Source organism: Scatophagus argus, chromosome 22 (assembly GCF_020382885.2).
Source record: "Scatophagus argus isolate fScaArg1 chromosome 22, fScaArg1.pri, whole genome shotgun sequence".
Taxonomy (NCBI): domain Eukaryota; kingdom Metazoa; phylum Chordata; class Actinopteri; family Scatophagidae; genus Scatophagus; species Scatophagus argus.
Window position 1 is genome coordinate 1,002,362 of NC_058514.1, and position 27,639 is coordinate 1,030,000.

Below are 27,639 nucleotides of genomic sequence, written 5' to 3' on the forward strand. Positions count from 1 at the left end.
ATTTATGTGAACATTTAACATGAGAACGAGAGCTTTAATAAAGGGTATAATAATGATAACAGTTATCATGGCCGAGTGTGCGTCTGCTCGTTAATTTTAACCTCTAATTGTGAAGTTTTACTCACTTTTCATGATTTTTTGGACACGTTAACGGCATGGTCTGGTCTAACTCAGTTCTTAATAATTGATTTCCATTAAATATATGAATTTAAATAATCATACTGACTCTCCTACTTTCTATGTAAGGCCACCATTCAGTGAAAATCTACCTGAATTCATGACAGCTTACCTCAAAAAGGTGAATTGTTTATAGCTATGCTCTGCGTTCCCAGTTCGCGGGCTTCTTCTGCTCTGCACATGCGCAACAGTGGTCGGTCAAAGGAGGCCGCCACAGCTGTGCCCATTCAAAATGATTGTTCCTTTTCTATATGTGACCATTACTGTAGGTCACATGCTAATTTAGCATGTAACATTAACATGCTAGCGTCGCAGCACTTTGCAGATAAATTACGAACAGTCAAAAGGGACAACGTATTCACATTTACTACAACTACTAATCAATTACCACCAAATGATTCCCAGGTGGTCTCAGGGCAGCCGCAGGCAGCTAGCTGAGCTACACTGCTGGAACTAGCATGCTACCACACTAGCAAGCTAATGAAGTGCTAGCCATCTGAATCAAAATGTGTGACGTGTCAAGGAGTTTTTATTGTCATTACAACATGTCATCATACAGACCGAAATGGGAGAAAAACGTTCACACAATGCCATTAAGTTAGTTGTAATAATAAGTCGCAGATAAAAAGTTATTTCTGACATGAAATCTCCCTGCTTAAAAATGATTGGGAAAGCTAACACTCGTTGCTGTAATGTTTTGAATAGATTTAAGTGACTAACACTGCGTGAAAGTGTAAAACTGCTTCATACCAACTCAGTGGAGCTTTTTATCCTGTTTCAGTTCTTTGTTTTTTATTTTTTTATTTTATGTTTTATTTTTACTTTAGCAGCAGGCAGGTTTTTCTTTGTCATTTCTCTACTGATGAACTTGGTTTGGTTTCTGGCTGCATACACCACAATATTTGATTTGTTTGCTTCATCTGATCTCCAGTGATGTAATTTATCCTTGATATTACCAGTGTCTGACTATCCTTATATCTTTTACCATCATGTATTTTTCCATTTACTGTCCAATTACTTTGTAAGACAAGTTGAGGAACACCAGTACAAACAGAGATCAGAAACCTGAATGTTTATGTGCCAGATTATCCCAAATTCTGTCAGAATAATTTAGAAAAACCAGACTACTTCTGAAACCTGGAGGAGGGGAGTGAATTCAGGTGACGTTTACATCTGCAGAGGCATAACTGGGACGCTGATGTGCATAGGCTACATGTACATGATGTAGCACAGGGATTTCCAGCCTGAGGCCAGGACCTCCTAAAGAGTCACAGGATACATCTAAATAATCATAAGATGAAAAAAAACACATTTGCAGTACACAAATTTCATTTTTTTGACAAAGTATTCTGAACTTAAGGTTAACTTAATGTCTTTCCTGATACTAGAACTTATTCTATTATCTGAAATGTATTCTTACCTCTCTGGGCATTTAGAAGTTGTTCAGAGAAAACACAGAAAATCACTCTTTGATAGAAGTATAAGTAGTACTGGTGAGTACTGCTGTACTGTTTGATTTTAAAGGGCCACTCATCACAAAAGGTTCAAGAAAGAGGTCTAGCACAGGTAGTGGAAGGACCCCAGTCCTTCCACTACCTGGACTGGACCCCAGTTTTTGTTGTTAATCACTTACTACTTTTACGTGTTCAGAGCTGTGGGCTGTGCAAAGTGAGGCAGAGACTCAAGCAGCGGAGAGAGCATCCTGTACCTCCCATCTTTCACAGGAAGTCCTACCTTTCCTCTGGCTCTCCCTGACTCCTCATTTCACTTCCTGCTCCGAGCAAGTCAGCTCTCTCCAGCATCTCTGGACATTTTGATGTTTCTCAGTTTAAAGCAGCAGCAGCAGCAGCATGCCTCAGGTCGACCCCCGTCTCAAGTGTCTCTTCATCACCTTCAACATCTTCTTTACGGTGAGTAAATGGATTTTAAAGCAGAAATGAGACTGTGATCACCTCGAGAAGCATTTTAAGTGGGTGCTGAGTGTGAAGAGGAGAACAGTGACAGAATGTGAGCGCCCTCTGCTGGTGAAACGCATCAGGTGCATTTATGAGTCAGGATATAAAGAAATAGTAAAAAGAAGCTCTGCATTTCTCTGAATCGGTCTGTTATTGATTGATTGACATTTAACCAGTCACATAACTCACTCTGTGTTAAACTCTTCATTTCAAGTCGGTTTGATAAACAGAAAATATTCCAGTGGTATTTCAGTAGAGCTGCGTTACGAGTGTGAGGAGCTCTGCGTTTGTAGACATTTGTCTCAATCTCTCCAACGTTCCCCCAGCATGTAAGACCCATCGATGCTAAATTAGGTTAATTCTTTTCACATCAACGAATAGAAAAGTGTTGTCTGTTGATGTTTTGCCATCATTGACTGGTTATTTGGTCATTTAACCATCCCTCTTTGATATAGTGCGTGGTAGAGTTGATTTCTGCTTTTCCTCTCGTGTTTCAGATTGTGGGTGGGCTCATCGTCATCGTCTCCTTGGCTCAGCTGACTCCATCACTGGACGACTTTCAGGGAGGAAATGCTGTAAGACAGAAACCAAGCAACACTGGAGACACGCGAGTTCATTACACAGACTGTGTCTTGTGAAATTTGTATGATCACGAGATATCACGAGATGTGCATCGAGTTTACAGCAGCTTAATTAATCTTGATTTATGAGTGTTTTTAACATTGACCTTAGAAACACGTGTTTAAAATATTTCACATCAGTGTAACAGTGTCTGAAAAGTTGTTGAAAATACAGTTTTGAGAAAACTGAGGAAACGTCACAAAAATTTGATGCTTTGAGAGGAGACGACCGTTGGAGCAAAGATGAACTGAGAGGTCAAAGTGATAGAGTGTTGGCTGTCAGCTAAGCCGTTTTTGAGACAAACTCAAACTGAAAACATGAAATCGTTATAGCGCCACCTGGAGGTCAGGGAGAGTCATTTTTGGTGCCTGAGTGACAGTTGGGTGGCCTTGGCACTAACCAGCCAATCAACTCTCTGTTATCCAGTCTGAAGGTCCTACAACCAGTCACATTGTCCTCTACATCGGTGGCTCCGTTACCATGGTGATCGCAATCCTGGGAGCCTATGGAGCCCGTCGGGAGAACCCGGCGGCTCTGATTGTGGTGAGCAGAAACACCAGAGGCCGAACGATAAAAGTAAATGACAAACAGCATGTTGTGTGGATCATCTCCTTCTGCTTTTACTTCCTCGTCCTCTGCAGTTCCTGGTGTGTGTGCTGGTCGGAGGTGTGCTGATGCTCCGAGCTGTGGTCCTCGCTGCTGTTGCTCGACCCAAGGTGACTTCCCTGACCAGACGGTTTTTCCACTGTCAGACTGTGTTTTTGTTCGGCAGTTTGTGGTTGACATGCAGTGTTTAACATTTGTGTGCTTTGGCTTCTTTTGTTAAACTGAGAAAGGTTTCTTTCTAGTGAAATATGTTTGTGCGGTCAGTACTGACACTCCGGTGCTGCACGCGCTCTGTACCGATCAGGTCAGTCGTCTCATAACTTTTGTTGTGATTTGGGGCCATATAAACAAATGAAATCGACTCACCGGATAACCGATGATTAAAAATGACTTTGTGCTGTGAGCTGTGGTTGATGAGGCTTCAGCATGACACGGATAACCACACAAACACACTCTGGCTTCAGCACATTTCTCTTCTTATTGCTGTGACGTTAAGACATCACAGGAAACCCAGGCCTCTGCAGAGTCGGTTTCACATCCCACGGGAAACACATACAGACCACAAACAGGGTTTGTTCAAATCAAGTTTTTCCTTTTTGTATCTTGTGCTTGTTGCGGTCAAAGCGGCCTCATTCGCCAGTGTTTAGCTGAACGACGTTTTCAGTCATTCCTCCACATCTGCTCTCACACAGTGTGTAAGTCAGCAGGTCACACATCCTCACCTGTTGTTTATAATAACATTCTGTTCAACACTTTTCAACACTCCATTTCAGCCTTAAATGAACTCCTTCCAGTTTAGGCCCATCTGAGTTGGGATACTGATGCACTCTGACCCAGTCTATAAAAACCGACTTGAGTATTGAATGAAATACTTCCTGCAGCTCTGCTTTGTTTGCAGCTGGAGAGTCTGATGGAGGAAAGGTGTCGTTCGCTGCTTCCGCTGGACCAGGCTCCAGTCGACATCAAGAATCAGGCTGCAGCTCTGCAGACATCAGTAAGAATGAAGTGAAAGTCACACGCTGGGAAAAACTTTGGCTGACTTTGAGAGTTAGACGAGCTGATAGAAAATCTGCTTTCCTCCTGCTCCTCTCGTGTTTAGCTGCACTGCTGTGGTCTGTTCAGCTATGAGGACTGGGAACAGAACATCCCCGACTCCTGTCTGTGCAGCCAGCAGGAGGAGATGGAGGGCAGGTGTCAGACAGTCAGCTACAATGTGAGTTCAGTTCAGAGACACGTCAGCACAATAAGACACAGTTTAGGCAGTAAAGAAAAGCTTTTGAATAAACATTTAACAGAGAATAATGACCTGACCTGAGCCATAAGTTCAGAACTGGTTTCATAAAAACACGTTTAATGTCTCAGAGTGAGGTATCTGTTAGCCTCTCGGTTAGGTGTCACCTCAGCCTTATCCTAAACCTGATTCTCACCTTTTAGTCTTCACACGGCTCTGAGAGAAGTGAGACCTGGACAGAACATACCAACTTACAACATCAGGGTCCAAAACTTCAAAAGCCCTCATAAAGATAGATAAAGACACAAACGAACCACAGACTTCCTGTTTCCTCTTGCAGAACTTCCTGTTGAACCTCTTCTGGCAGAAGAAGTCCGTGTTCAGACAGGTCAGTGGTCAGAAGTTTGATCCTGTAGCATGTTGTAATGCCATACGTGCTATACGTTTTGTCTGTGATTTGGGTGGACTGACCCTTTAACGGCGGCTTCTCTCTCACCACCACCAGAACTGCCTTCCTCTCATCATGGAGTCTGTCATTAGAAAAGCTAACATCACTCTGGGCTCACTGGTGACTCTGTTGGTCCTGGTGGTGAGTTGATGGCCTTACTCAGACCAGCTGATGCGTCTCTTTGCGTTGTGGTTCTCAGAATGAGCTCAGTGTGTTTCCTGTAGGTGTTCGGCTCCGTGCTGTCCTCACTGATCACCTGCCAGGTGTCCAGCACGTCCATCGGGCTGCCGGTACCCGTGATGTTCGACCAGCCGCCTGCCTACGAGCACCTGTACGACCTGTCAGAGTAGGCAGCCGTCGCTTTCAAGACAAAACCCCGCGAAGCTTCAACATATTCACGCTTTCCTTTCGATGGTGCCTTGAACCCCGTGAAGAGGACTGAGCGATGACGTTTGCCCTGACAGGAAGAGCGAGAATCATACATTACATACATACACGTACATTTCCATCACCTTGATTATTCAGTATAGACGGGCCATGTTCAAAGCTTTGTTGTTTGGGTTGAATAAAGAAAGGTCACCTGACTGACCCTCTGCATGGCGGCAAACAGAGGAGTCTCGTACCGCATTACTGCCTAACGTGAAATGACGCTGCTGAACGCCTCAGTGTCACACTCTGTGCTTTGTTTGTTATTTTCAGTGAATTGGAGCTTTGTTGCTGTGATGCTGATGTTTCAGTCCGGCAGGTGGACTGAGCTTCTGCCTCTGCAACGCGTCACAACGTTAGCCGTGTTGCGTGTTGCGTTAGCTGTGCACGTTAGTCTGAACATCAGCAGCTTGAACATCAACAGTGAGGTAACATCTGATTAACCCCAATTCCACCAATCAGAGGACACGATGCTGCTGCTCAGTTTTCATATCAATTCAAGCATATTTGAGGCTTGTTTGCCTCACCTGTGCAGCATTTGGTCTCTTTTTAATGTCTTGTATTCCCTGTCTGTTGTGTTTTATTTCTACTTAAACCTCCTGGTTAAATCAACATTAAATAAATTCAGAAAAATCAACATGGGAGGTGATGGATAAGAAAGCAGTTCAGATCCTGACTGAGCACCGCATGAAGTCAGAGTGAATGTCAGATTAACAGTTTTACAGATCCTAATCTCTACAAACACAACCTGGCATGAGCCGATGGCATGTGAGGTGTGTGTGTGTGTGAGAGAGAGAGAGAGTGTGTGTGTGTGAGGGGTTTCTGAAGCCATGTGAAGCACTAAACCGCCACCTTTGGCCTCGATTTCTCTCGACTGCAACTGCACAGGAAGACAGACGCACGAGGCATCAGGCAGACCAAAGTAAAACTCACCGCAGTTCGTCTTTCCTGGTTGATGAAACAAATGCTGGACCTTCAACGTTCCTCTGCTGTGACTCACACAACAACACACAAGCCTCACATCCGCCAGGAGTCTGCTTTCCACGTGCAGACCCGGATCCGGACTCACTGCGTTTGGATCCATGTTCACCTTTCAGACCAGGCCTTCTGTCTGTCCTTCTTCATGTCCTCCATCTCACTTATCTTTCCCTCCTGTCATCTGCCATCACTTCATGCTTTGCTGACGAGTAAATGGGTTCCTTTTAATCGTTTGTTGTCTCTAAACTGTATTTCGGTACAGTACTGCAGTACTAAATATATAAAAATAAATATTTAGTAACTTTTTACTCCTGCAAGTGAAAGTAGTGTTGACGTAAGAAGCCTTCGGTGTTTGTGCTTGCATTACACAGTGGAAACATTATTAAATAAGCTACTTTGGTGCTTTAAACTTGAATTTTGGCTTAAGTTTCTCCTGACGAAGGAGGGCAGTCAGTTCCCGGATGTGGACTCTTCAGTTGTCATGTGTGGACTTAACTCCGCCCGTCTCTCCGAGCCCAAACGGCCTCTCCACGTCGGGACAATGGGATTTTCCACTTCACTTCCCGGTATGAGGATTTATTCTCCCTCCCTCTCTCTTTTTCTGAAACAGTCACCGGACATCCCAGCGCCCCCGCCGGCTCGGTACTTACTGGAAGCGCCGCCCTCTCCCAGCCGGGCTGTCCGTGTCACCTTAAAGCGGCTCACCTACCCGCTCCGTCCTCAGTTCGTCCGCCCTGCTGCGCTTGTTTCGGAGAGACGTTAGAGCATTACCGCCTCCTCTGTGTGTTTTCCTCCTTAAACATGGCTCATGTCAACACCTGCCTCAAGCGCACCTTCACCATCTTCAACATCTTCTTCACGGTGAGTTAACGCGTTTGAAAGCCGTTAAAAATGGCCGCCTTTGATCACTCGGGAGGTCTTTGGGAATTAAAAGTGCGTAGTGCAGCTCGGAGCGCGTCGGGCCTCTCGGGGTTATTTTAGGTTTGTTTCGGTTCAGATACGGAAACCAGACACGAGTTATACTGTAAGGAAGGTGTTAGTGAAAAATCACGTTTGGAGGTTCATTCACGTTTAACTTTGTAGCGGACTCAAGTGAAGACTTGAAGTTGGAGATGAAGAAGACCTGATTGACGAGCGGCGGTGTGTGTGTGTGTGTGTGTGTGTGTGTGTGTGTGTGTGTGTGTGTGTGTGTGTGTGTGGGGCGCACTGCTGTCAGTTTCAGTGTGTGTTTGAATGTCTAAAATGTGCGCAGTCATCGCCTGTCGTGGGTTGTTTGGTGAGATTTGGCTTCATCAGTTTTCTGACTTTAAGACGTTATTGTTTACGTTGTTTTTCTCTTGTCTTTTGGCCGTAGTTGAGTGTGTTTTAATGTTTGTAACGTGTGCTCAGTCTTCATTTGTCCTCCGTATTGATTTAGGATGATGTCAGACTGGAAACGGTAAATGTTGACATTGTGGAAGCTGGAAACGTCAAATGTCGGCTGTCTTTTCTTCTAAAGCGTCTCATTAGATCAGAAGAATAGTTTCAGATGGATGTTCTGCTCACAAACGGATCTTTTCAAGGGTTTTTCGTCTACTTTTGTTTGCGTTTGGCTGCTTTTTTCCAGGCCACCTGGAGGCCAAAACAACAATTATCTTTAATAGTCTGCAGCTGTTGTGTTGGGCAGAAAGCTTTGGTTTGGACCTTTTTCACATTGAAAGCTTGTGGGTTTTTATTTGCAGTAACTAAAAAGACTTTTCTGCTTTTGTCCTTCATCAGTTTTGTTTCTGCAAGGTGCAGATTAAAGCCTTCACGCTGCAGATTTTTCATAGTTAACTTTAAAGAATCTATCAATAAATCAGCTGATGCTGTGAAGCAGTGTGAAAATCCATTAATAAATGACCCCTTTGCTTTGGTGTTGAGGTTTCTTGATAACAGTGTGTGTGTGTGTGTGTGTGTGTGAGTGAGTGAGACGCCAAGGCCACAATACGACCCTGAAAGAGAATAATTGAACAGGATGTCTGGTTGTGGTATGTGAGTATTTTAATTATGACCGAAGCAGGAGAAAACTTAAAGGGCCAGTGTGTAGGATTTTTGTTATATTTAATTGTTTTTATAGCAAAAACAGGAAACTTTGTGTGGCTGCGGCTTCACGGAGGTCAGCATTTGATTTCAGTGTGAACTGAATATTTCTGGATTTTTCACTGCTGGTCTGAAGGTGTCACTTTGAACACGTCTTTGTTTTGGTTTTTATTTGAGTCTGTTTTAGGAGCCCAAAGAAGATTAAAGGAACACAAAAATCTGAGCTAATCTTCTGATGCTCGGATTAATCTTGTGACCACTGACGTGTGCTGCTTTTGTGGGACTTTTACTTTGGCCAGCTATAATGTGCTGTTGTTCGATCTGCTCAAAGTCTGTTTTTGTTTTGTTTCAGATTGTTGGCGGCGCCATCATCGCGCTCGCTCTGCTGTCTCAGGTCCTCACCAACGTCAATGGAGGAGACAAAGTAAGAGCAAACGCTGTTTGAACAGAATCTGCGAACAAACAAAAACAAAATATTAACCTGTCAGTCATCTCCCCCCACAGCTGGAGGTTCGGACCACCGGCCTCATCGTCCTCTACATTGTGGGCTCTGTTACCATGGTGATCGCCATCTTAGGAGCCTACGGAGCCCACAGAGAGAACAAACTGTGCCTGGTTGTGGTGAGTACTAAGTTGAGGTGACGGCGGGGCTGCACAGGATGATGAAACACTGCAGCGCTGAGTTCATTGACTGACACAATCAGAGGAAAATACAGACTTCATCTTGCTAAGAAACTCTGAAAAACTTTCCAGATTCAGTCTAATCTGTGAGCAAAAGAGCCAAACTTGCAACTACAAAGTTTTTTCACCAAAAGTGAACAGTTTTGTTATGATCTCAGCTTTCTAAAAAGCTGTGATGAAATTTGTGGATTTTAATTCATTGTGTAACCATTGGCTGTTGCCTCTTCCTCTTTCCCGCCTCAGTTCTTGTTCTGCATGGTCATCGGAAGTCTGCTGATGCTCCGAACTGGAATCCCTGCTGCCATCGCCCGCCCTCAGGTAACAACGCTGCTCTTCCTCCTGCTGCCGCCACACTCTGTGCTGAGCAGGTAGCTCAGGTAGCTCGCTGTGCTGTCGTTTGAGTCACAGCAGCGTCAGCAGACACGCACACGTCGCTTCACTGTGTGTGCACCCGCCCGCAAGTCAAAAGGTTTCTTCTCTGAAGCCGTTTCGTTTGCAGCGAAGACTCTGTTCTCTTCTGAAACGTCACATTTAGAGACGCTCTGATGTTGGAGTTTTAAAGCACAGATTAGTAGTTATTCCAGACGCCACCACTGACGATGGAAACAGCAGTATACCAAGATAATTAATGAATACAAGTACGTTAACTGTAAATTGTATGAGAAATGATGATTTTAAACGTGAAACCATAACCTGTGTGTGTGTGTGTGTTTGGTGCAGGTGGAGGGAGTGTTGGAGGATAAGTTCCATGAGTTTCTGCCTCTGGACAAAGCGCCACAAGAAGTGAAGAACATGGCCGAATCCCTGCAGATCCAGGTAAGACACACACACACACACGCCTGCTGCAGGCTGGAAACAGAGGTGTGTTGCTGTTTGGGGAAAACGGCTTTGGTTGCACGGTGATACAGAGATTGTAGAAACATATTGTGGTGTTACACGTTAACACCGGCATTAATGAAAAGCAGACACGACGAGACTTCGTGGAGCTTCTGGATCTGCAGATCATAAGCTGCTGTTGACTGAACCGGTTTCCACTCCCAGACTTTGCCAAAGAGCAGCCAGGTGTGGCCCGAGCCGTGTGATTGGCTGGCCAAATGACAGGCGTGTCGTCAGGCCAAAAATTAAAATCACTCAAATGCAGCCAAGAGGAAGTAGTTTATTTTATTAGCATGCAGCTGCCTTTGAAAAGGGAAGAATATTTGATTGTTTGTTCTGTCGAACGATAAGAAGTAGAAAACCAGAACAAAGAGGAACTCTTCTTTCACTTGTCAACTTTGGTGCACAAGCCAAAAATAAAATGTTTTCTGCTCTTAAATTGGTTTAATTGCAGTCAAGATTTTGGATCATGTGGTTTTGTTTGTGGACTCCTTTTCATTTCTCCTCCTCTCGTGTTTAGCTGCACTGCTGTGGTCTGTTCAGCTATGAGGACTGGGAGCAGAACATCCCCGACTCCTGTCTGTGCAGCCAGCAGGAGGAGATGGAGGGCAGGTGTCAGACAGTCAGCTACAATGTGAGTTCACAGACCAGAGCTGGACAGACCAGCTTTACGGTCTTTAAGCAGAGTTTTAATGCAGCTCGCTAACAGTTTGTCTCGCCTCTCAGCTTCTCATGATGCCCAGGAAGTCCGTGTACACCAAGGTGAGTGGAGCAGAACTCGCAGCAGAGTGTGTTAGTCAGGTAAACTAGTGCTGCATGTGAAACAGAAGTGACCTCTTCTCCCTCCCTTCCTCTCTGCAGACCTGCTTCCCCGTCATCCTGCACTACGCCCTGTTGCTCGCCGACATCGTCATCGGCGTCGTCTTCACGCTGGCTGTTCTGGCGGTGAGCGACACTTCTCTTCACGTTTGTGTTGCACTCGGGCTCTGAGTCAGGAAGTTACATTTAAGATGTTGACATGAGACACTTCTGTTGTTCTTGATTGTTAGCCTGTTAGCTACCTGCTGTACGAGGTGTGTGATGATGAGGTTTGTTTTTTTTTGTTTTTTTTTTTGTTTTTTTTTAAACTTCCTGTGTTTCCCTCCAGCTGCTGGGCATGGTTCTGTCCTCCATCATGATCCACCAGATGCGGTACCCCGACAGGCCCACCGTCCTGCTGTCGGTGCCCGCCATCTTCACCACGCCTCCTCCCAAATACCAGGAGCTGCACAACCCCCCTCAGTACTAGAGGAGCAACAGCACCACCTCTCTGCTCTGTTGTTAGCTTGATGTACAGGTTGAGGAGGGCGTGTCGTTCATGTTGTTTCTGTTTATTCTTGAATTAGAGGTGATATGTGCAGTTTGAGGGCCTCGTGTCCAAAGTGCCTTGTGTTAGCGTGAGGAGTCCAGACTGAGGGCTCCACTCAGATCAATGGAAACTGTAAGGAAAAACACCACTGGGTTTCTTTTCTACTGCGAAGCTGCACTGAAATAATCTGCAACAACTCTATTCTTTTTAAACTGGTTGAGAGTGAAGCTGATTGGTCGGTGCCGTGGGGGATGGGCTTTATTGATGGCTGCCATGTTTGTCAGCAGAGAATTGTTTTGTGTTTTTTCTGTTTTTCCTCATCATCACAAGATTATTTCACAAGAAAACATCAGAAAGAAAAGCACTTTGGTGTTGTAAAATGTTTTGTTTTCAGCATTTAGTGCAGCAGATTGCCTTAAAAGTAAAAACCAAAAACATGCTCTGTAGAAGCACTGATGTAGACCACAGAACCTACAATGCCTGTAATTATAATGAATTATTTCTGATAGTGAAAAGATGAATTTCCCCTTTTTATTATGATTCCCGTTTCTGGATGGACTGAAAGGCGTTAATCCCCCGGGCTGCTGAAGCTGTCACTCTCTCCTCAGTTTGTGTCGTATGTATCCTGTTCTTCCTATTACTGCATGTTGCAGCAGGTCTTTCCTCTGTTCCTGACAACACCTGCCTACAACGTTAATCACAGCGTCATACACTTTAAGCAGCCCTTCATAATCCACATTTCCCTGTAATCCACCATGACTGGAAAAAAAACCTGTTAATGAGAAGTTAAGACTTTCATTTTTGAAACTAAGCACTGTGTTGACGAAGCTTTACAGGTGAAATTAAAAGCATGTGCAGTTCAGTTAAATTTATTTTTTATAATGAAAAGTGTAAAAAATGTCTGAAGAAAGTCACTTTATAAGAAGAATAAACCAGTTAATGTATGTGAAGCTGGAGAAAAGGGAAATATTCTGATTTTTCATCCTTCCTTTGTTTGTTGAGCTTAATTTCTTCTTCTGTGAGGTTACTGTAGATCCTTAAATAAAAACTGGAGTAGCTATCACTTTGGGCTCTGCTTGATTTTTACAAAATAACCAATCAGTGGAGGAAATGACCATTAGACTGACCTCAGGTCAGTTCTGGACCAAACTCACCTGTGAAAGCACAATCCACAAGGTTAGAGATTTTTCATCTGGCATTCCCATCAGCCCCAGCTGTGAACTAGCATATGTTAGCATGCTAATAAGTTAGCCTGAGAACATTACCGTACTTCTGTTAGCATTTAGCTCAGATCACCGCTTGGCCTCAGAACTGCTGTAAACATCAAAATATGAACTGCTGAGGATATTCTGCAGAGTAGAAATAAACCCATGAGCGCTCCCTGGTGGCCAAACCATGTAATGAGGACTCTCTGACACTAGGCCAATCAGAGGTTTGTACAGGCAAGTTTTTAAAAAAGGCATAAATTAAATGTTTCTCCAACAGAATCAGACCCTTCATCAACGCACTGAAAAGATGAGGCTGCTGTTTTGTTCTTATGGCTCAAACAGGTAGAAACTGTGCATTAGCTGGGGACTATTTCCAGCGGTGGATGAATCCACATTTTGTACGGTAGTGTGTCTGTGGCAGCAGGATGGTGTGTGTGTGGGTGTGTGAGGCTGTGACACACACATGCTGCCATCATCAGACTGATTTTGTTCTCTCAGCTTTTCTAAAATCCTTCCTGTAGAAACCCGTCCGAGCAGATAAATAAGAGGGCGTGCGACAGCTGTGTGCCTTGTGTGAATCGTTATAATTGTTCTATCATCTTGACACTTTGACACTCGCAGTTTAAAAAAATACATTTCCAAAAAGTGAGCTGATTTTTTTTTTCCATTTGATGAACGGCGGAGGAATCAGTTTTTCTTCTTCTTCTTCTGTGCATCGATTATTCCCAAAGGCAGATCAAACGTCCCGTAGTTTATTCAGTGAGCAGAGAGACTGATGGAGCTACAGACCCGGTGGAAAACAACAGTACAAGTACACAGTATGAGTACAGATGAATGTTGTTCACGTACAGATTTCCATCGAACTTATTAAATTATCACTTTTCAGTTTTTTTATTCACCATTTCTTTGAAAAGAAAAACAAACAAAGCTGTTTACAGAAATCAAACATGCACAGTATTACTTTGCTGTCCAGGAGAGTGTGTGTGTGTGTGTGTGTGTGTGTGTGTGTGTGTGTGTGTGGAGGAAGAGGATGATGAAGGAGCAGCTGCACACACCCAGGAAGCCTTTATTTCCTTTAGGACTTGAAAGTGAAAACTTCTGTTGCTGCTTTTCTCTTTTCTTTGTTTGTACGTCAAACATTTTGGGTTTCAAAGACAAAACAAACAACTCAGAGACTTGAGTGGATTCAGTGCCATTAAAGCTGCTGCAGCCGATTGTGCTGAACGTTTCTGTCAAACTGCAACACACACACGCTCGTGTTTCTTCTTCTGACAAACTGAGGTGCTTGTTAAGTCAAATTCAGGAATAAAGAAAGAATAAATTAACAACAAACCTGGAAGAGTGGTTTCATTTACAGACCAAAAAATCTGGATCAACAGCCACGGAGCAGAAAAATTAATCAATTAAATCGATTAGTCAATCGACAGAGACCTGGTGATTAATGTCTTGATGATTAATCGATTATGAAACTCTTACTGGTTTCTTTTTCTCTCTTTCATATTTCTGTGAGTGAAGCAATTGGTCAGTTTTTCACAATTTTCTGACATTTAACAGACTAAAACAACTGAAAATAATCAATCTGATGAATATCCCAGCCAAGTTTGGATGCTAATTTGTTCGTTCATGTTTCCAAATTACATTTTATTTTGACAAGGTGCAGACAAATCTAAACCAGTGAAGTGAAAACGACTGATCGGTCAGCATGTTCCAGTTTCTCGCGTGACGAGCTGCTGCTTTTCCTTGTTTTTGGTCGTTGTTTATTAACCTTCCAGATAATTAAGACATCTGGAGCTGCTGTGAGGCGCCAACAGTCAAAATCAAACAGGAAGTCTTTTTGGCACAAAATTCAGACATTTTGTTTCCACTTTGTTTTTGCGATCGTCCTCGAGATTAAAAGTTTTATCAGGACACTCAAAATCAAGTGGATTTAATGCGCATCCTGTCAGGGTCTTCCTCTGCAGATGAAGTCCAGCGTGTCATCGCGACAGCTCAGCTGGTTTAGCTTCAACACCACAACATGACGAGCACCGAGGAAGCCCATGAAACGTGGCTGACAGCTCAGAGTCGGGATGGTACTCATCAGTCATTGTGAGTGTATTTAGATAGACCTGAAAAAGTGTAAATGTGCCCTTTAAAGATTTTATTTTTCCTGCAGTTTGGCTTCCATCCAGTAGGTGGTGCTGTTTGACCACAAACTGCCTGCTGCTCCTGACGCTCCGAAAGCAGGAAACTTGTATTTTTAGAGAAATGCGATTAATGGAAGTTTGTACAGTGTGTGCGTGTTTGCGTGTCAGGATGTTGTGTTTTATCCCACAAAAACAAAAATATGTCTTTGCTGAAGTCTGAGCCACCACTTGTGTCCAACCACTCTTAGTCTTCTGTGTTTTTATTCACTGCTTCAGTTAAAGACTGACAGTGTGATGTTTGTCAAATTCAAATGGCTGAGAGCAAACTCAGTTTCAGCATAAGCTACTTTTATTTTGAAGGGAACAATGAATAAAACAGTTTAAATATGATTTCCCACGATCCTTAGCAGCCACGACGGCAAAAAACAAAAACTCGGATTATTTTAGGATTTTAGCGCTGAACAACTGGACGACAGACACGAGTAAATGTGTGTGTGAATATTATGTCTGCAACCATGTATGAGTGTGTTTGTGTGTGTGTTAGCCAGAAGAGCAGCACCCTCCGGCGGGCGTGGCCTGTGGTTCGTCGTCGACAATCTGTACGCCCCGCCTACTCGATGCTGATTGGCTCGCTCCGTTGCCCTTCAACCTCTCCTCAGCCTGAGCCGTTTCCATCATCCCTAAAAACACACACACACACACACACACACACACAGAGAGAGAAGTTAACGACCCTCATCAAACATCGGGACAAACTCTCACGTCTCCTCGAAATATCTGAATGCTGTTTCAAATGATTTATCTGTTATTCAGGTTTAAATCGTTTCAATAATTCAGGCTTGAGCGGTTTAAAGAAACAATCACAACAGGAAACAACCAACAAAACTTCACGCTGAAAGTCTGCAGTTGATTTAGTTTGTTTTGTGTTTGGTGTGAAGCTCGTGTCTTCTCGTCTGACTCCGAGTATCACAGCAAACACTAAAAACGCTCAGCAGGTTCTCTGTTTCAGAGCAGACTTTCCACTTCGGCCTCCAGGGTCACGCCTCTGTTATCAGATCACATTACTCCTGTAAAAATGTTAGTGCGTTCAGACATAATGAGATTATCTCGACGTCAATCGCCGCCTCTCCTCTGGTCGTATTTCAGAGGACAGGCCAGTCTGTTTGAAGGGTGTTTCTTACTTTTACAGAGATCCAGGAAGAGCTCCTCGATGCCTTTATTTAACTTGGCTGATGTGTGGTAGTGTTTGGCTCCCACCGACTCCGCATAGCTGCAGAGAGAAAGACGGGTAATGAGCACGCTCAGAAAACGAACATGTGACCTGAGCTGAAAACCTCGGCGTTCACCGAGTGCTCACCTCTCGGCGTCCTCCACTGCAACGTGTCTGTCTTTGTCCAAATCGATTTTATTACCTGCACAGAAAAGAAAGCAGAGTCGGATGGATAATGACGGAAGATCGGACGCTTTTCAAAGATGAAGCCAAGTGGAAAAACGAGCTGTGGTTTCACGTGCTGAATTATTTTTTGGCTGGAAGCAGGGACTTCTTTCCTTCCACTTAACCTCCATAAACACAGTTTGTGGTTTCCACACCTCACTCACTGATCAGCGAGCTTTAGGAGGTGCTGCTGGGAGGATCCTGTTATCTCTGGGAAGAGCCAGGCTGCCTGCCTCCCCCTGACTCCAGTCTTTATGCTAGGCTAAGCTAAGCTAAGTGTCTGCATCTCCTAACAGAGAGACATGAGGGTGTCTTCAGTGTTACGTCTCCCTCTTTCTGGTGATGAGGTGCCATGACGGAGACACGTTGGTGTTAGAGTGAACACTGACATGCTGTCATCTGCAGCCTTCATCCGTCACCACGTGCTTCAGATACTCCGGCAGCCTCTCGCTGCAGCCAGCGTGTTTTGTCGTGTTGAACAGAGTGGAATATTAACTCGATGTGAGGCCTGTTTCAGTTTAACGGCTACGCTAATAACCCTGCATGCAGATTTTGAACAGAGAATCGATCTTCACGGCCCTAAACTCACTTTGAAGGGCGTCCTCATGTGATCGCTCGCTTAGATAACAAAACACCATAACTGCATTAACAAACAGCAGATTCTGTAGCAGCCCCACACTATGAACACATGATGAGCAGAACATCAACAACATAATCCAGTTAAACACTCAAGCTGAAAGCCAACAGACACTGTAGCAACAGACCTGAAAACAGACCGTGCTGCTCGGCTCTGCAGCCTCCACTCAGCCTGTCAACACTGAACGCTGTGCACAGCAGCTAAAGTCACCAAACGCTCTGAACACTTACCTACTATACATAAACAAATCTCGTTCCCCAACATTTTCCTCAGCTCTTTCACCCAATTCTTCACCTGCAAACACAAACAAACTGCGTCACACCCCAACGCAGGAAGCGACACTGCAGAAAAAGAGCGACAAACGTGTCGTGTCAGAACACAAAATGTGCAGTCAGGCAGCGAGCGGTTACCTTCTGAAAGGAGTCTTCGTCTGTAATGTCGTACACTAGAATAGCTCCATTGGAGTCTCTGTAGTAGATGGGACCTAAAGCATGAAAACGCTCCTGACCTGCTGTGTCCTGCACACACACACACACACACACACACACACACACACAGGTTAACACTGTTCCTGTACACGTGATGTTGGAGGCATGAGCACAGCGACAGACACTCACCCAAATGGCCAGGTTGACTCTCTTCCCTGTGATGTTGAGTTTCTTTGTGAGGAATGACGCCTGCGGAGGAGGAAGATGACATCATCAGACATCAAACAGATCGCCATAAACGAGCACCTGTGATCGAAACATGTGGCTCAGCAGTTTCAAAGTAAACGTGACTGCTACCTGTAGACACGCGTTTGTTGTGCTAACAAAGCCTGATAACGACAACGGTGGCGTCCATCTTGGCTCTCTGACCCGTACTGGAACGTGGTCACACCAGAGAGCACCAATAACTGAACTAACTGAAGGATCTTCACCAAAAAAGCAATTTCAGCAAACCAAGATTGCTCTTCTTCCTCCAAGTGGTCACATGATTAGCTTCACGGTCATGTGAGCCCTGACCTCCTCACTGCTGGATTATTATGAGTGGAGGACCTGAGGGATTAACATGCTGCTGTGCTTTACTTTGAAACCGAGAGGAGAGAAGTGAGGGCTGAATGACGGCAAACTGTTCGCCACCTCAACATGGAGAAGTTTGAACGTCCTCCAACGAACGGTTTGGCATCTTTTGCAACTTCTCACGTTGTGCCACACAACATCCGTCAGACTGGTTTTAAGCTGTGACACTTTGGAGTTTGTTGACCGCAGCTCTGATAAGAACCCCAGAAAGGCCAAAGTCCGTCTGGGTGAAAGGCTGAGTTTTCTTTCCTGCAGGTCCTGCTGATTTACTGGAGCGTTCGGTGGGAAAGCGAGATTCAGGGTCAACTGCAGAAACGATCTGAAGACTCAGACAGAAAGTGATTTATCGGAGAGGAAGTCAGCGAGCAGGAGTATTGTGGTTATGTAAAGGACTGAGTGTGTGAGGCATGTCAGCTGACTGGGTGTGTTCTCTGATAATACAGTGAAGGCTGTGCTGCTGCAAACCACAGCTGCTAACAACTGGTACAACACACAATATAACCAGCATAAACTGATGATGTAATTTATCAGTGACATGTTATTGATCCTCAGGGAGAAAGTCACAAACTTCCATAACAAGTGTACATAACTATTTAAAATATCCATTAATTGAAATTAACAGTAGCCCTGCATTACCAGCTGTAATATTAAAGCGATGTACACATGAACACACCAGTAACAGTTTTTGTTACTTTATATTTTGATACTATTAATTTTGGGCTTTTACTGAAATGAAAATTTAAATCCAGGACTTCCATTTGTAAGGGATTATTTTGACACTGTGGTATTGCTAATTGAACTAATAAAGACAAATGTGTGTAAGTGCCGGTTAAGCCGACAGAAAGCAGGCTGACCCAACTCGTGACGGCTGAGTGACGCAGCGCTGCGAGATGATCGCTTCTCCACAGTTTCTCCATCCTCTGATCTTCACATTTAAAGCTCACTTTAAGCTCTTTACATCAGAGCTGTGAATCTCTGAACTCACACAGAACCTGAGCTGATGACAAATGATCAGCTCTGCACTTCCAACAGCATCACTGCATCCAGCTGCCATCCCACAATGCACCTCTGGGCTGTGGGTCACATGTGAGTTGGTGTTACGTGTGTGTGAGCCCTGCAGATATGTGGCTGAGGATCATGTGACTGAACACGTTTCCATCCCATCATCTCTTTCCGTTTCCTTTGAAAGTTTAGTCATTACACAAAACCTTCTGATCACCGTCTCACAAAGTGAAGTCTTCCAGTTGCTTCTACTGTCCATTCAACCGTCCAAACCCGAAGACTCCTCGCTTATTGTCATAACTGACACAGAAAAGCGACCAACTTATCAATTAAGCAACAAAATATTGCATACTTTACGTTACTTTCTACTTTCATTCAGAGTTTCTGTTGTGGTCCTGGAAGATTTCAGGGGGAGAAACTCTGATTAAAAACGTGTGTTTGGACGCAGTTCACAGGGACGTCCAAACATCGAGTCAGTCAAGTGTCTCACGACCTGAGGATAAAGCTCAACAAGCGACTTTCTGCAGAAACACTCCACCTACTCTAACCTGTAAACCTTTACTGTCAAAATAAGATTTAAGTGATTAATACAAGAACAATCTGACAGTATCAAAACATTCAACCACAGCTCATATTAAGATATTTTTTGTTTTGGAAATGACTCCAATATGATGTCTGAGTTTCTGTTTCAGTTTCCGCAGAGTTTTTACTTTGGACTTGACGTCAAACTCCGACACGCTGCAGTGAAACTCGGCCGGTTCGGTCCAGCTGGCTGGAAGTCGTTACTGATGCTGCGCAGATGGAAACGCTGCATCACACTTCCTGGATTTCCCCCTCTTTTTGTCTTTCGTCTCCAATCTACAGTCACTGAGCGGTTTGTGAAACCTGAGAGCAGCAGATAAACAGTCGAAGCAGAGTCATACTGGCAGAGCGGCCGGTTCAACACACACTCAGTCTGTCAGCTCTGAGGCCGCTTGCACAGCGACATGGACAAAAGTTTTCCATCGCCACTTGGTATGTTTGGTTTGTGCTCTGAAAGCTCATTTTCCTCAGTGAAACAAAAACACAAGCCTCTAGTTCAGGTCACACTGACACTAAGACACACGCTTCACCGAGCTCAGAGGAAGAAGAGGAGGAAGAGGAGGAACAGAGAGTGTGCACCTGTTGAAGAGGACGACAGGGGAGGAAATGAAACTGACTTTTAGTTGGCAGCTGCTTCGTGTAATTCAGCTTAAGCCTGTGATTTAACACTGAACACACGCTGCACACACGGAGCTTTAATCTGTGCTGTCAAGTCCTGTTTCAACTGGACCTGCAGCCACTTTCATTATTAATTAGCTGGCCAACTAATCAATGACTCATGTGAGCTACAACATGTTAGAAAACTGTGCTTGTCATAATTCTGTCCAGTCCAAAGATACTTTTGTCATACATGATAAAAACCAGAATCAGATCTTCCCATTAGAAAAGCTGAATGAGGGATTTTTGCTGAAAATGATTCAGGAATTATTTAAAGAGATGCTGATTGTTTTCTGTCAACTGAATTTCTGTAGTGCTTCTTTAAACCAGGTTTGGGTGCCTTCAACCCAAATCACCTAATTTGGTGCTTAATACTAGTGTTAACCAAAGGAGAAAGGAGTACTCGTATCTTTTACTTAAAAACACAGTAATACCACAGAGTGAAAATACTGTGTTACAAGGAAAAATCCTGCATTCAGGATTTCACTACAGTAAAAACATTACTAACAAAACGTAGGCTACACAGAATGTCACAGTACAGAAGCACTTGTTGGACATTTATGACTACAAAAGCAGCATTTAAATGCAGCAACTGGTAGGAGTGGACCTCGCTTTATAGCTTTTAACAAGGACTTCTTACAATAGAAAGCTGACACTCTGTGGGTTTTATGTTCAAATTTAGGCTGAGGACTACGTTTAATAATTGATGAGACACTGATTGATTATCATCTTGTGTGCCACACTGCGCCTTTGATTTCTGAGTCATTTTAGCCGATAGCAGGCAGCTATTTCTCCCCAGGTATGCAGAAACAACACCGGACGCTTGGTTCTCCCTCCGCCGCCGCGGATAATCCCGGCCAGGCGGGCAGCTTCAATTTCAGCCTCAACGCCAGCTGTATTTCGCAATAGCCCCGCTCTCCCGGGAGGGCACGGGCTGCGCAACACGCGTACACACACAACTGACAGCAACACAACCACCCCACCCCAACAAATCACCTCCACCGCCCCCTGCTTTGATTGCCACACAAACAAACAGGTTCATTAAATGACACGTCTCTGTGGCAGGTTAGCCTGCTAGCGAGGCAGCCAGCCTGGGTTAGCAAGCAGCTTCGTGGGTGTCTTACCTGTAGAGTTGTGATGTGTTTGTCGTTGAATTTGTTTTCGCAGTATCGCAGCACCAGCGACGTCTTCCCCACACATCCTTCTCCCAGCAACACTACCTTGAACGAGTAGGTTTTGCTGCCCGCCCCCCCTGCCGCCATAACTGGCAGTCTAATAAAGAAGTCCTCGTTTTAATCAAAACAAGCGTTATCAAGCTAGCGCTGCTAATGCTAACCCCGTCGGAACTGAAGTCCTGCGTAGCTCACATCAGCTTCCGACTTTAGAAAAACAGCTAAAATCAGGACAAACACACCTCGACAGCATAAGCAAATATGACTTTTATAATACTGACCAGTAGGTGTGAGGGAACTGGGTCTAAACAGCGAGCTAACTCCCCGTTTACCTCTATGCGAATGCCTGGTTGGTACCCAACTAATGGCGTCTGTTTGAGCTATTAGTTAGCCGGCTAGCTCTACCGAAGATCGTCTACGTTACGAAAGATAGGCCACTTAGTTCTTTGCGAACAAAGAGCAGACACCGCAACCCTTCTAAAGTTTTCATTTAGGTCCATCCTGAAGGCAGTGAAATTTTACACCATGGCTTCTTGAGTCGGCTTTCTGGAAATGTGAAACACGGCATTAGAATCCTCTCTGTTATTTTATTTGTTAGCCGGGCACGGAGTCACTGACCAGACGGAAGTAGTACTCATAAGACGCGGAAGAGTGAGAGCTCTGCGCTGCCTTCTCCTCTCTGCAGCATCACATGATGAAATAGTTGGCAGCCCGTCACAACCGTCAGTGCTGCTGGGGGTTTCTGATGTTGGCACATGAGACAGCAGACAGGCTCACAACATCGTTGTTTGATTTGATTTCACATCATGACCAGAATATTCTGGTTTCTTTACTCATCATGCGCTGAATTTGAAATGTGCAGTTGGACAGAAATTAAGACCAATTTGTGTGAATGGCATTCATTCAAAGACATTTTGTGTCCTGGAATTTCCATGTGATATCGAATTTTTTTCTTGTATTGTTCTTTTTCAGTTTTCCATATTTATACAACTTTTTAAAATATTTTATTAAAGCAATACAAAATACAAACATCTCTGGTTTTGTTAAAATAAAGGAAAAGTCTTATGTTTGACACGTTATATGTGTATCTATTCTTCTTTTGTTGATTTTATTCTGTGTTAATAACGTAAATGTACAAAGTAACTGAAATTACAAATGTAGTGAAGTAAAAATTATTATATGTCCCTATGACATGTAATAGAAGAGTAAAGTAAGAGGACATGAAAACACTCAAGTAAAGTACGAGTACCTCAGAAGTGTGCTTGTGTCCAGTACTTGAGTAAATGTACCCTCCAATGTGAGGGAGGAGGAGTGGGGAGATAACAGCAGCTCCTAACAGATTAATCTAATCTGTGTAAAATACATGGTTATATTCCAAATAAAATCTGTTTGATAAAAACAAACCAACAATGACTTAAAACAAATAAGGTGGACATGTGAGGGGCCAGTGAAAATCTCCTCAAAAGTTCACAGTGGGTCTGAGATGATCGGGTGGTGGCACAAACATGTTTGATACCTGTTGGCTGCAGTACAACAGTCGACCACTAGAGGTCAGAGTCTGCCTGAAAATAAATCAATAGGGACTCTTTCAAACACACAAAGAAGCTTCAGAATCACGTTAAAGGAGGACTCTTAACAACGATGTCATATCATGTGGTAAATGATTTATTTTTGATTTTAAAAAGTTTTCTTTTTACCAGGTGTTGGTAAGGAGATTCCAGGACTATTCATGGAGGATCCTTGAAGAGTCTCTTAAACCTTAAAGTTTCTTGTATGTTATTTTTGAACGTCTGTTGAACTTATTCATGTATTTATTAGCAATTTAATATTGTTTTAAACTTCTAGCCTTTTATTTAAGCTTGTGATGAGTCTCTCTCTCTCCTTGATATTTATGGTGTTGAGCTGATGCTTAAAATTGCTGTTGCAGAGACAAATAAAGTTGCATTGAATGGAAAATAGTCTCACCTGAGGGTAAAATGGCAGCTGGTGAGTTCAGTTTTCCTGATGGGAATATTTCAGTATTTCTGTGTTCATCGTTTGTTGTTGTTTACGAACACAATTTCAGACATATTTTTGATGTGAAGTACTGCATGAAGTATATGAAGTGCTGAGCTCCTGCTAGCGGTTTCCATTTGCTTCCAGTCTTTATGCAAAGCTAAGCTCACGGCTGCTGGCTGACAGACCCAAGCTGTCAAATACTGTCAATACTGCCACTTTGACACGTGACTCAGCATCTCGTCCAGATGCAGGAGGTGCGTTTGTGCATCTGGATGAGACACACCAGACTTCAATGTACCTCAAGTGGAAACACAACCACATCAGCATGAGACCAGAGACCAGAGCGACTGCACTATGTGGCGTAGTTTACAAGAGAGAAAATCCCCTCGCCAAGCGGTGCTTCACGTGAAGCTTGTGTCAGAAAGGCTTTGTGCGTCTGGATGACACACTGAAGGGCGTGACAAAGTGCAGGGACTCTTTAAAATAAACTCCCACAGACTCCTCTCCTGGCATTAGACACATTTCCTCACTCTTTCAACAGTTGCATCATTGCCGTAATGCAGTTTACGTGTGTGTTTCTGTGTGTGTGTGTGAGATAACATCTTCATATCTCACCTTTACCTGCCCCCACACACACACACACCTGCTCTATCAATAATAGAAAGAGTCACTGTCTTACCTCCATAACACACAGGACGTCAGAGGTGTAGAACAGAGTATCAATCATTAACCAGAGCTCAGTGTGTGTGTGTGTGTGTGTGTGTGTGTGTGTGTGTGTTCAGGGATGATATCAGCACTGAATAAAACCACTTCTTGGAATTACTGTTCTGTTTATCAGTCTCCTTTAGGGTCTTGTTTTGGTTTTTCGGCTCACTTCCTGTTGGGTTCAGTGTGTGTTTTCTGATAAACTGGGTGTACACAGCAGATGGACTCAGCCAGAGACCAGCTGGTGGACACAGTGGAGCAGTTAGCAGCTGATCCCCTCAGGTGGTGGAGACCAAAAACAGAGTGAATACTGGACTTCATCAGGTGACACGAACACGACTCAGATGAGACAATCATGTCGCTCTGAGTCAGCTGGATGTAGAAATAATGTGATTTACTGACCACAACGGCCGGTGTTGTGCTAACAGCTGCGAATCTGTCAGCTTTTTAAAAATTTTTCCACCCCCTAGTGGCCGTGTAGTGCAGCTTTACGAAAAAAATGCTTCCTCCTTCATTTAGATTATCTGCGTTTTTATTTATTTAGAAACAGTGAAACCACCAAGTAATTTCTGCATTTCTTTATTTGCATTTTAGTTTATTTAGTCTATTAGGTGTTTAGTGAGAGTGATACTAATATAATGGTGTTGTGTAATGATTATTATACTGATATATGCTGATGTGGCTGGCAATAGTCATTATCATGTTAATTTTCATTATTGTTTCATTAATATTAATATAATAATGAATAAAGTTCTTAAATGTATATACAGTTGCACCTTTTAAAATGTTACTCAGTGTGTTCAATGCTGATGTCTTAGATTTCACACACACTTCTGTAAGAAACAAAACAAACAAGATGAGTCAGAACATTTGCTCAGGCTTTCTGCTGGTTTTACTTAATGCACAGAGAAATGTTCTGCCTTTTCTGCACTGCGCTGATTCAACAGTTGCAGTTATGAGTTACATTAAAACTGTGTGGTCATCTGATAAAATATGATGCAGGGATTAAAGGAAGCTGAACTCCATCAGGTGTTTTCAGCGACGTGGATCCTGAGACCTGCTCAGATCTCAGCACAAATAACACAAATTAAAGTTATAACATGTCGTCCAACAACACGTACAGGATTTACTTCTGATTCTGATTGAAGGTAAAGAAAAAACAACGTTTTGCTGGTTTAGCACTGAAATGCTGTGTGACACTTCACATCCATTTAGCAGAATTTGAATGCCGGACTTTGACTTTACTGAGTGTTTTTTAATTCCTGTTTTTTTATTCCAACACATTAAAAAACATTAAAACAATCATGAATGTTATCAACAATACCAGCAAGTCCAGTTTCGAACATACAGTGTCAAAAAGAGCTTTAAAAGAGGAGAAAAGTCTTAATTCTGGTGGCCCATTTATTCAGTGATTTTGTCTTTATTTATTATTGTTTACTTCTGCTGTTTATGCGTTGGTACTGCAGACAGACAGGCAGACAGCAGACAGACAGACAGACAGACACGCAGTGACAGACCATATAAAAGTAAACGGGGCTGACACGCTGTTGTAGTGTGAGGAGAGGGACTCACACACACTCACACACACTCTCACACACACTCCGGCTCTGCCGCTGCACGCGTGCAGCCTGGAAAGCGACCAAACTGCAAACTTTAGTTCAAACAACCTGAACTTTCTGACTGATTTATTTAGGTTGTTTTAATCCAGATTAGGTGAAATTAATCTGAACCGATTCCAGTTAGACTCCAGTGAGGAGAAAACAGCCAGAACACAACGTGGTCCGGATCCAAGGCTGCAACTTTCTGTGTGCTTGTTAATCTGGACTTTGGGGGGTTTGCTGGACTTGAAACGTTTGGTTTCGGGCAGGACATGCCGGGCTTTGTGGCTTTGCTGGCCGCGGTTGCTGTCCTCTCGGCCGGGTCGAGGAGCTCCGTGGTCGCGGTGGAGATGCGGGGCTCTGTGGCCGTGGAGGAGAGCTCCGCTGCGCCCGCCGCGAACAGCTCCGAGGACGGGGACAGGGAAGCGGGGCGAGCCGGATGCCCCGGCCGCTGTCGGTGCGAGGTGGACGGGCTGCTGCACCGGGTGGACTGCTCGGACCTGGGACTCCGGGACGTGCCGAGCAACCTGAGCGTGTTCACATCTTACCTGTAAGTCAACACCCAGGGTTTCTGTCGCTTTGCACCAACCTGTTGCTCTTAATCTGCACGTAGCAGGATGAATAAACAGCAGCTCAGACCGCGCGCGCGCGTGTGTGTGTGTGTGTGTGTGTGTGCTCGGATGTTATGCGGTCGTGAGAAACGGAGCACCTGTCCCGCTCTGCCTCTGTTTGTCTCGTGCTGTTCATATGGTGGTGAAGGCGCGTGAGGTTAAATTATACAGAACACAGAAAGGGAGGGAGTGGAAATAAGAACAGAGAAACGTTTCTGAAACGTTTTGAGAACCTTACAGCAGTTCAACGTGTTCTTCTGAAGGTTTGGAAGTTTGTTTAGGGTTTTTGAGAATTTCCAGGGTTTTTGAAGAGCTAATGTGGGGTCTTCAATTGATTCCAGGAGTTTGTGAGGAGACTCTTCTTGAGCTTTCTGAAGAGGTTCTGGGGATGTAGAAGATGGAAGATTTCTTCAGAAAAATGCAGAGGACCTTAAAGAGGTTCTCATGGTTCCGGTAGTTCTTGAGGAAGTTTTTACGTTTCTTTAGGAAAGTCTGCAGGTTCTTAAAGAGGTTCCTGGAGACCTCAAGGAGGTTACAGTGGTTCTTGAAGAGGTTTCAGGTGTCTTTGATAATGGTGCTTGTAAAACTTCCTTGAGCACTCAAGAAGTTTTAAGGGTCCTGGAAGAGGTTCAGGAATTCCCTCAGAAAGTTTCAGAAGTCCTCAGAGAGAGAGGTTCTCAGAGCACTTGAAGAGGTTCCAGTGGCTTTTGAGAAGGTTTCAGGTGTTCTCTTTAAGATGAACTTTATTGATCCCGCAGTGGGGTTAGTGGTTTAATTCCCACAGAGGAAGCTCAGGTGGGACTCAGGTGTATCTTGAGAAGTAGAGGGAATTAGAGAGGTGAGGAGGTTCCACTGGACTTTGAAAGAGGAAGGTTAGAGGGAGAAGTTGTTCTTGAGGAACTTATTCTTAAGGGGGCTGAGGATCTGATGAAGATCTGATGTGTCTTGGACAGGATTGCAGTTCTTCATCTGGAGACTCCTGGAGCTTCTGAGAAGTTCCATTAGGGTTTGGTGGACGCCTAAGGAGGGCCCACAGGTACTTGGAGAGAATCCTGGAACACTGTAAGAGGTTCAGTCAGATATAGTAGGAGGGGTTCCATCAATTCCAGGACTTCATAGTCCTCCAAAAAGTTTTATTGTTTGGTTCAGTAAACATCTGACATTCATCACAAATCAGCTGCTTACTGTTAAGATTATGTCAGTGACTCTTAACTTGAAGCCCAACTCAAGTCTGTAAGCACAGGAGAAAATAATTCTGTAAAACTTAATTGGTCTATGTATGTTTTTATGAATAAATGTTTGTGAGCCGAGCCTGCTGGCACACACAGCTTCAGTCCTTTGGCAAAAGTGTCTCTGAAGTTTTAGTGTTTCTACTTGAGTGTAAACTCCTGTTAAAGCGAAACACTAAAACTAATTCAAATCCATTTCACCTCACAGCA

The 27,639-nt window shown here is 43.9% G+C and overlaps 4 protein-coding genes across 6 annotated transcripts in view; 3 read left to right on the plus strand and 1 right to left on the minus strand.

Moving 5' to 3' along the window:
- The first annotated feature begins 1,794 nt into the window (after positions 1-1,794).
- LOC124053522 (tetraspanin-4-like) lies at positions 1,795-6,091 on the plus strand. The gene is made up of 9 exons (XM_046378763.1): positions 1,795-2,087; positions 2,630-2,707; positions 3,180-3,296; positions 3,395-3,469; positions 4,258-4,353; positions 4,459-4,572; positions 4,931-4,978; positions 5,096-5,179; positions 5,263-6,091. Exons 1-9 carry the CDS (start codon positions 2,028-2,030, stop codon positions 5,386-5,388), a joined length of 798 nt encoding a protein of 265 aa, XP_046234719.1. The 5' UTR covers positions 1,795-2,027; the 3' UTR covers positions 5,389-6,091.
- Positions 6,092-7,089: 998 nt separating this feature from the next.
- On the plus strand, positions 7,090-12,471 carry LOC124053524 (tetraspanin-8-like). The gene is made up of 9 exons (XM_046378764.1): positions 7,090-7,303; positions 8,856-8,927; positions 9,008-9,124; positions 9,428-9,502; positions 9,905-10,000; positions 10,581-10,694; positions 10,787-10,822; positions 10,922-11,005; positions 11,208-12,471. Exons 1-9 carry the CDS (start codon positions 7,244-7,246, stop codon positions 11,346-11,348), a joined length of 795 nt encoding a protein of 264 aa, XP_046234720.1. The 5' UTR covers positions 7,090-7,243; the 3' UTR covers positions 11,349-12,471.
- Positions 12,472-13,354: 883 nt separating this feature from the next.
- rab21 (RAB21, member RAS oncogene family) lies at positions 13,355-21,747 on the minus strand. Its single transcript, XM_046378765.1, has 7 exons — positions 21,241-21,747; positions 17,432-17,491; positions 17,225-17,332; positions 17,045-17,108; positions 16,100-16,154; positions 15,924-16,012; positions 13,355-15,422 (listed from the first exon to the last, which is right to left on the minus strand). The coding sequence occupies exons 1-7, from the start codon at positions 21,376-21,378 to the stop codon at positions 15,283-15,285; spliced, it is 654 nt and encodes a 217-aa protein (XP_046234721.1). The 5' UTR covers positions 21,379-21,747; the 3' UTR covers positions 13,355-15,282.
- Positions 21,748-25,292: 3,545 nt separating this feature from the next.
- Positions 25,293-27,639, plus strand: part of LOC124053877 (leucine-rich repeat-containing G-protein coupled receptor 5-like) — a 25,032-nt gene continuing 22,685 nt past the window's right edge. For 2 of the 3 annotated variants that reach the window (XM_046379446.1, XM_046379447.1), the window contains exon 1: positions 25,293-26,139. In XM_046379446.1, the coding sequence (XP_046235402.1) occupies positions 25,862-26,139 (278 nt within the window). In that variant the 5' untranslated portion in view covers positions 25,293-25,861. The remainder of the gene's footprint in view (positions 26,140-27,639) is intronic. The other variant, XM_046379448.1, reaches the window with a different exon arrangement.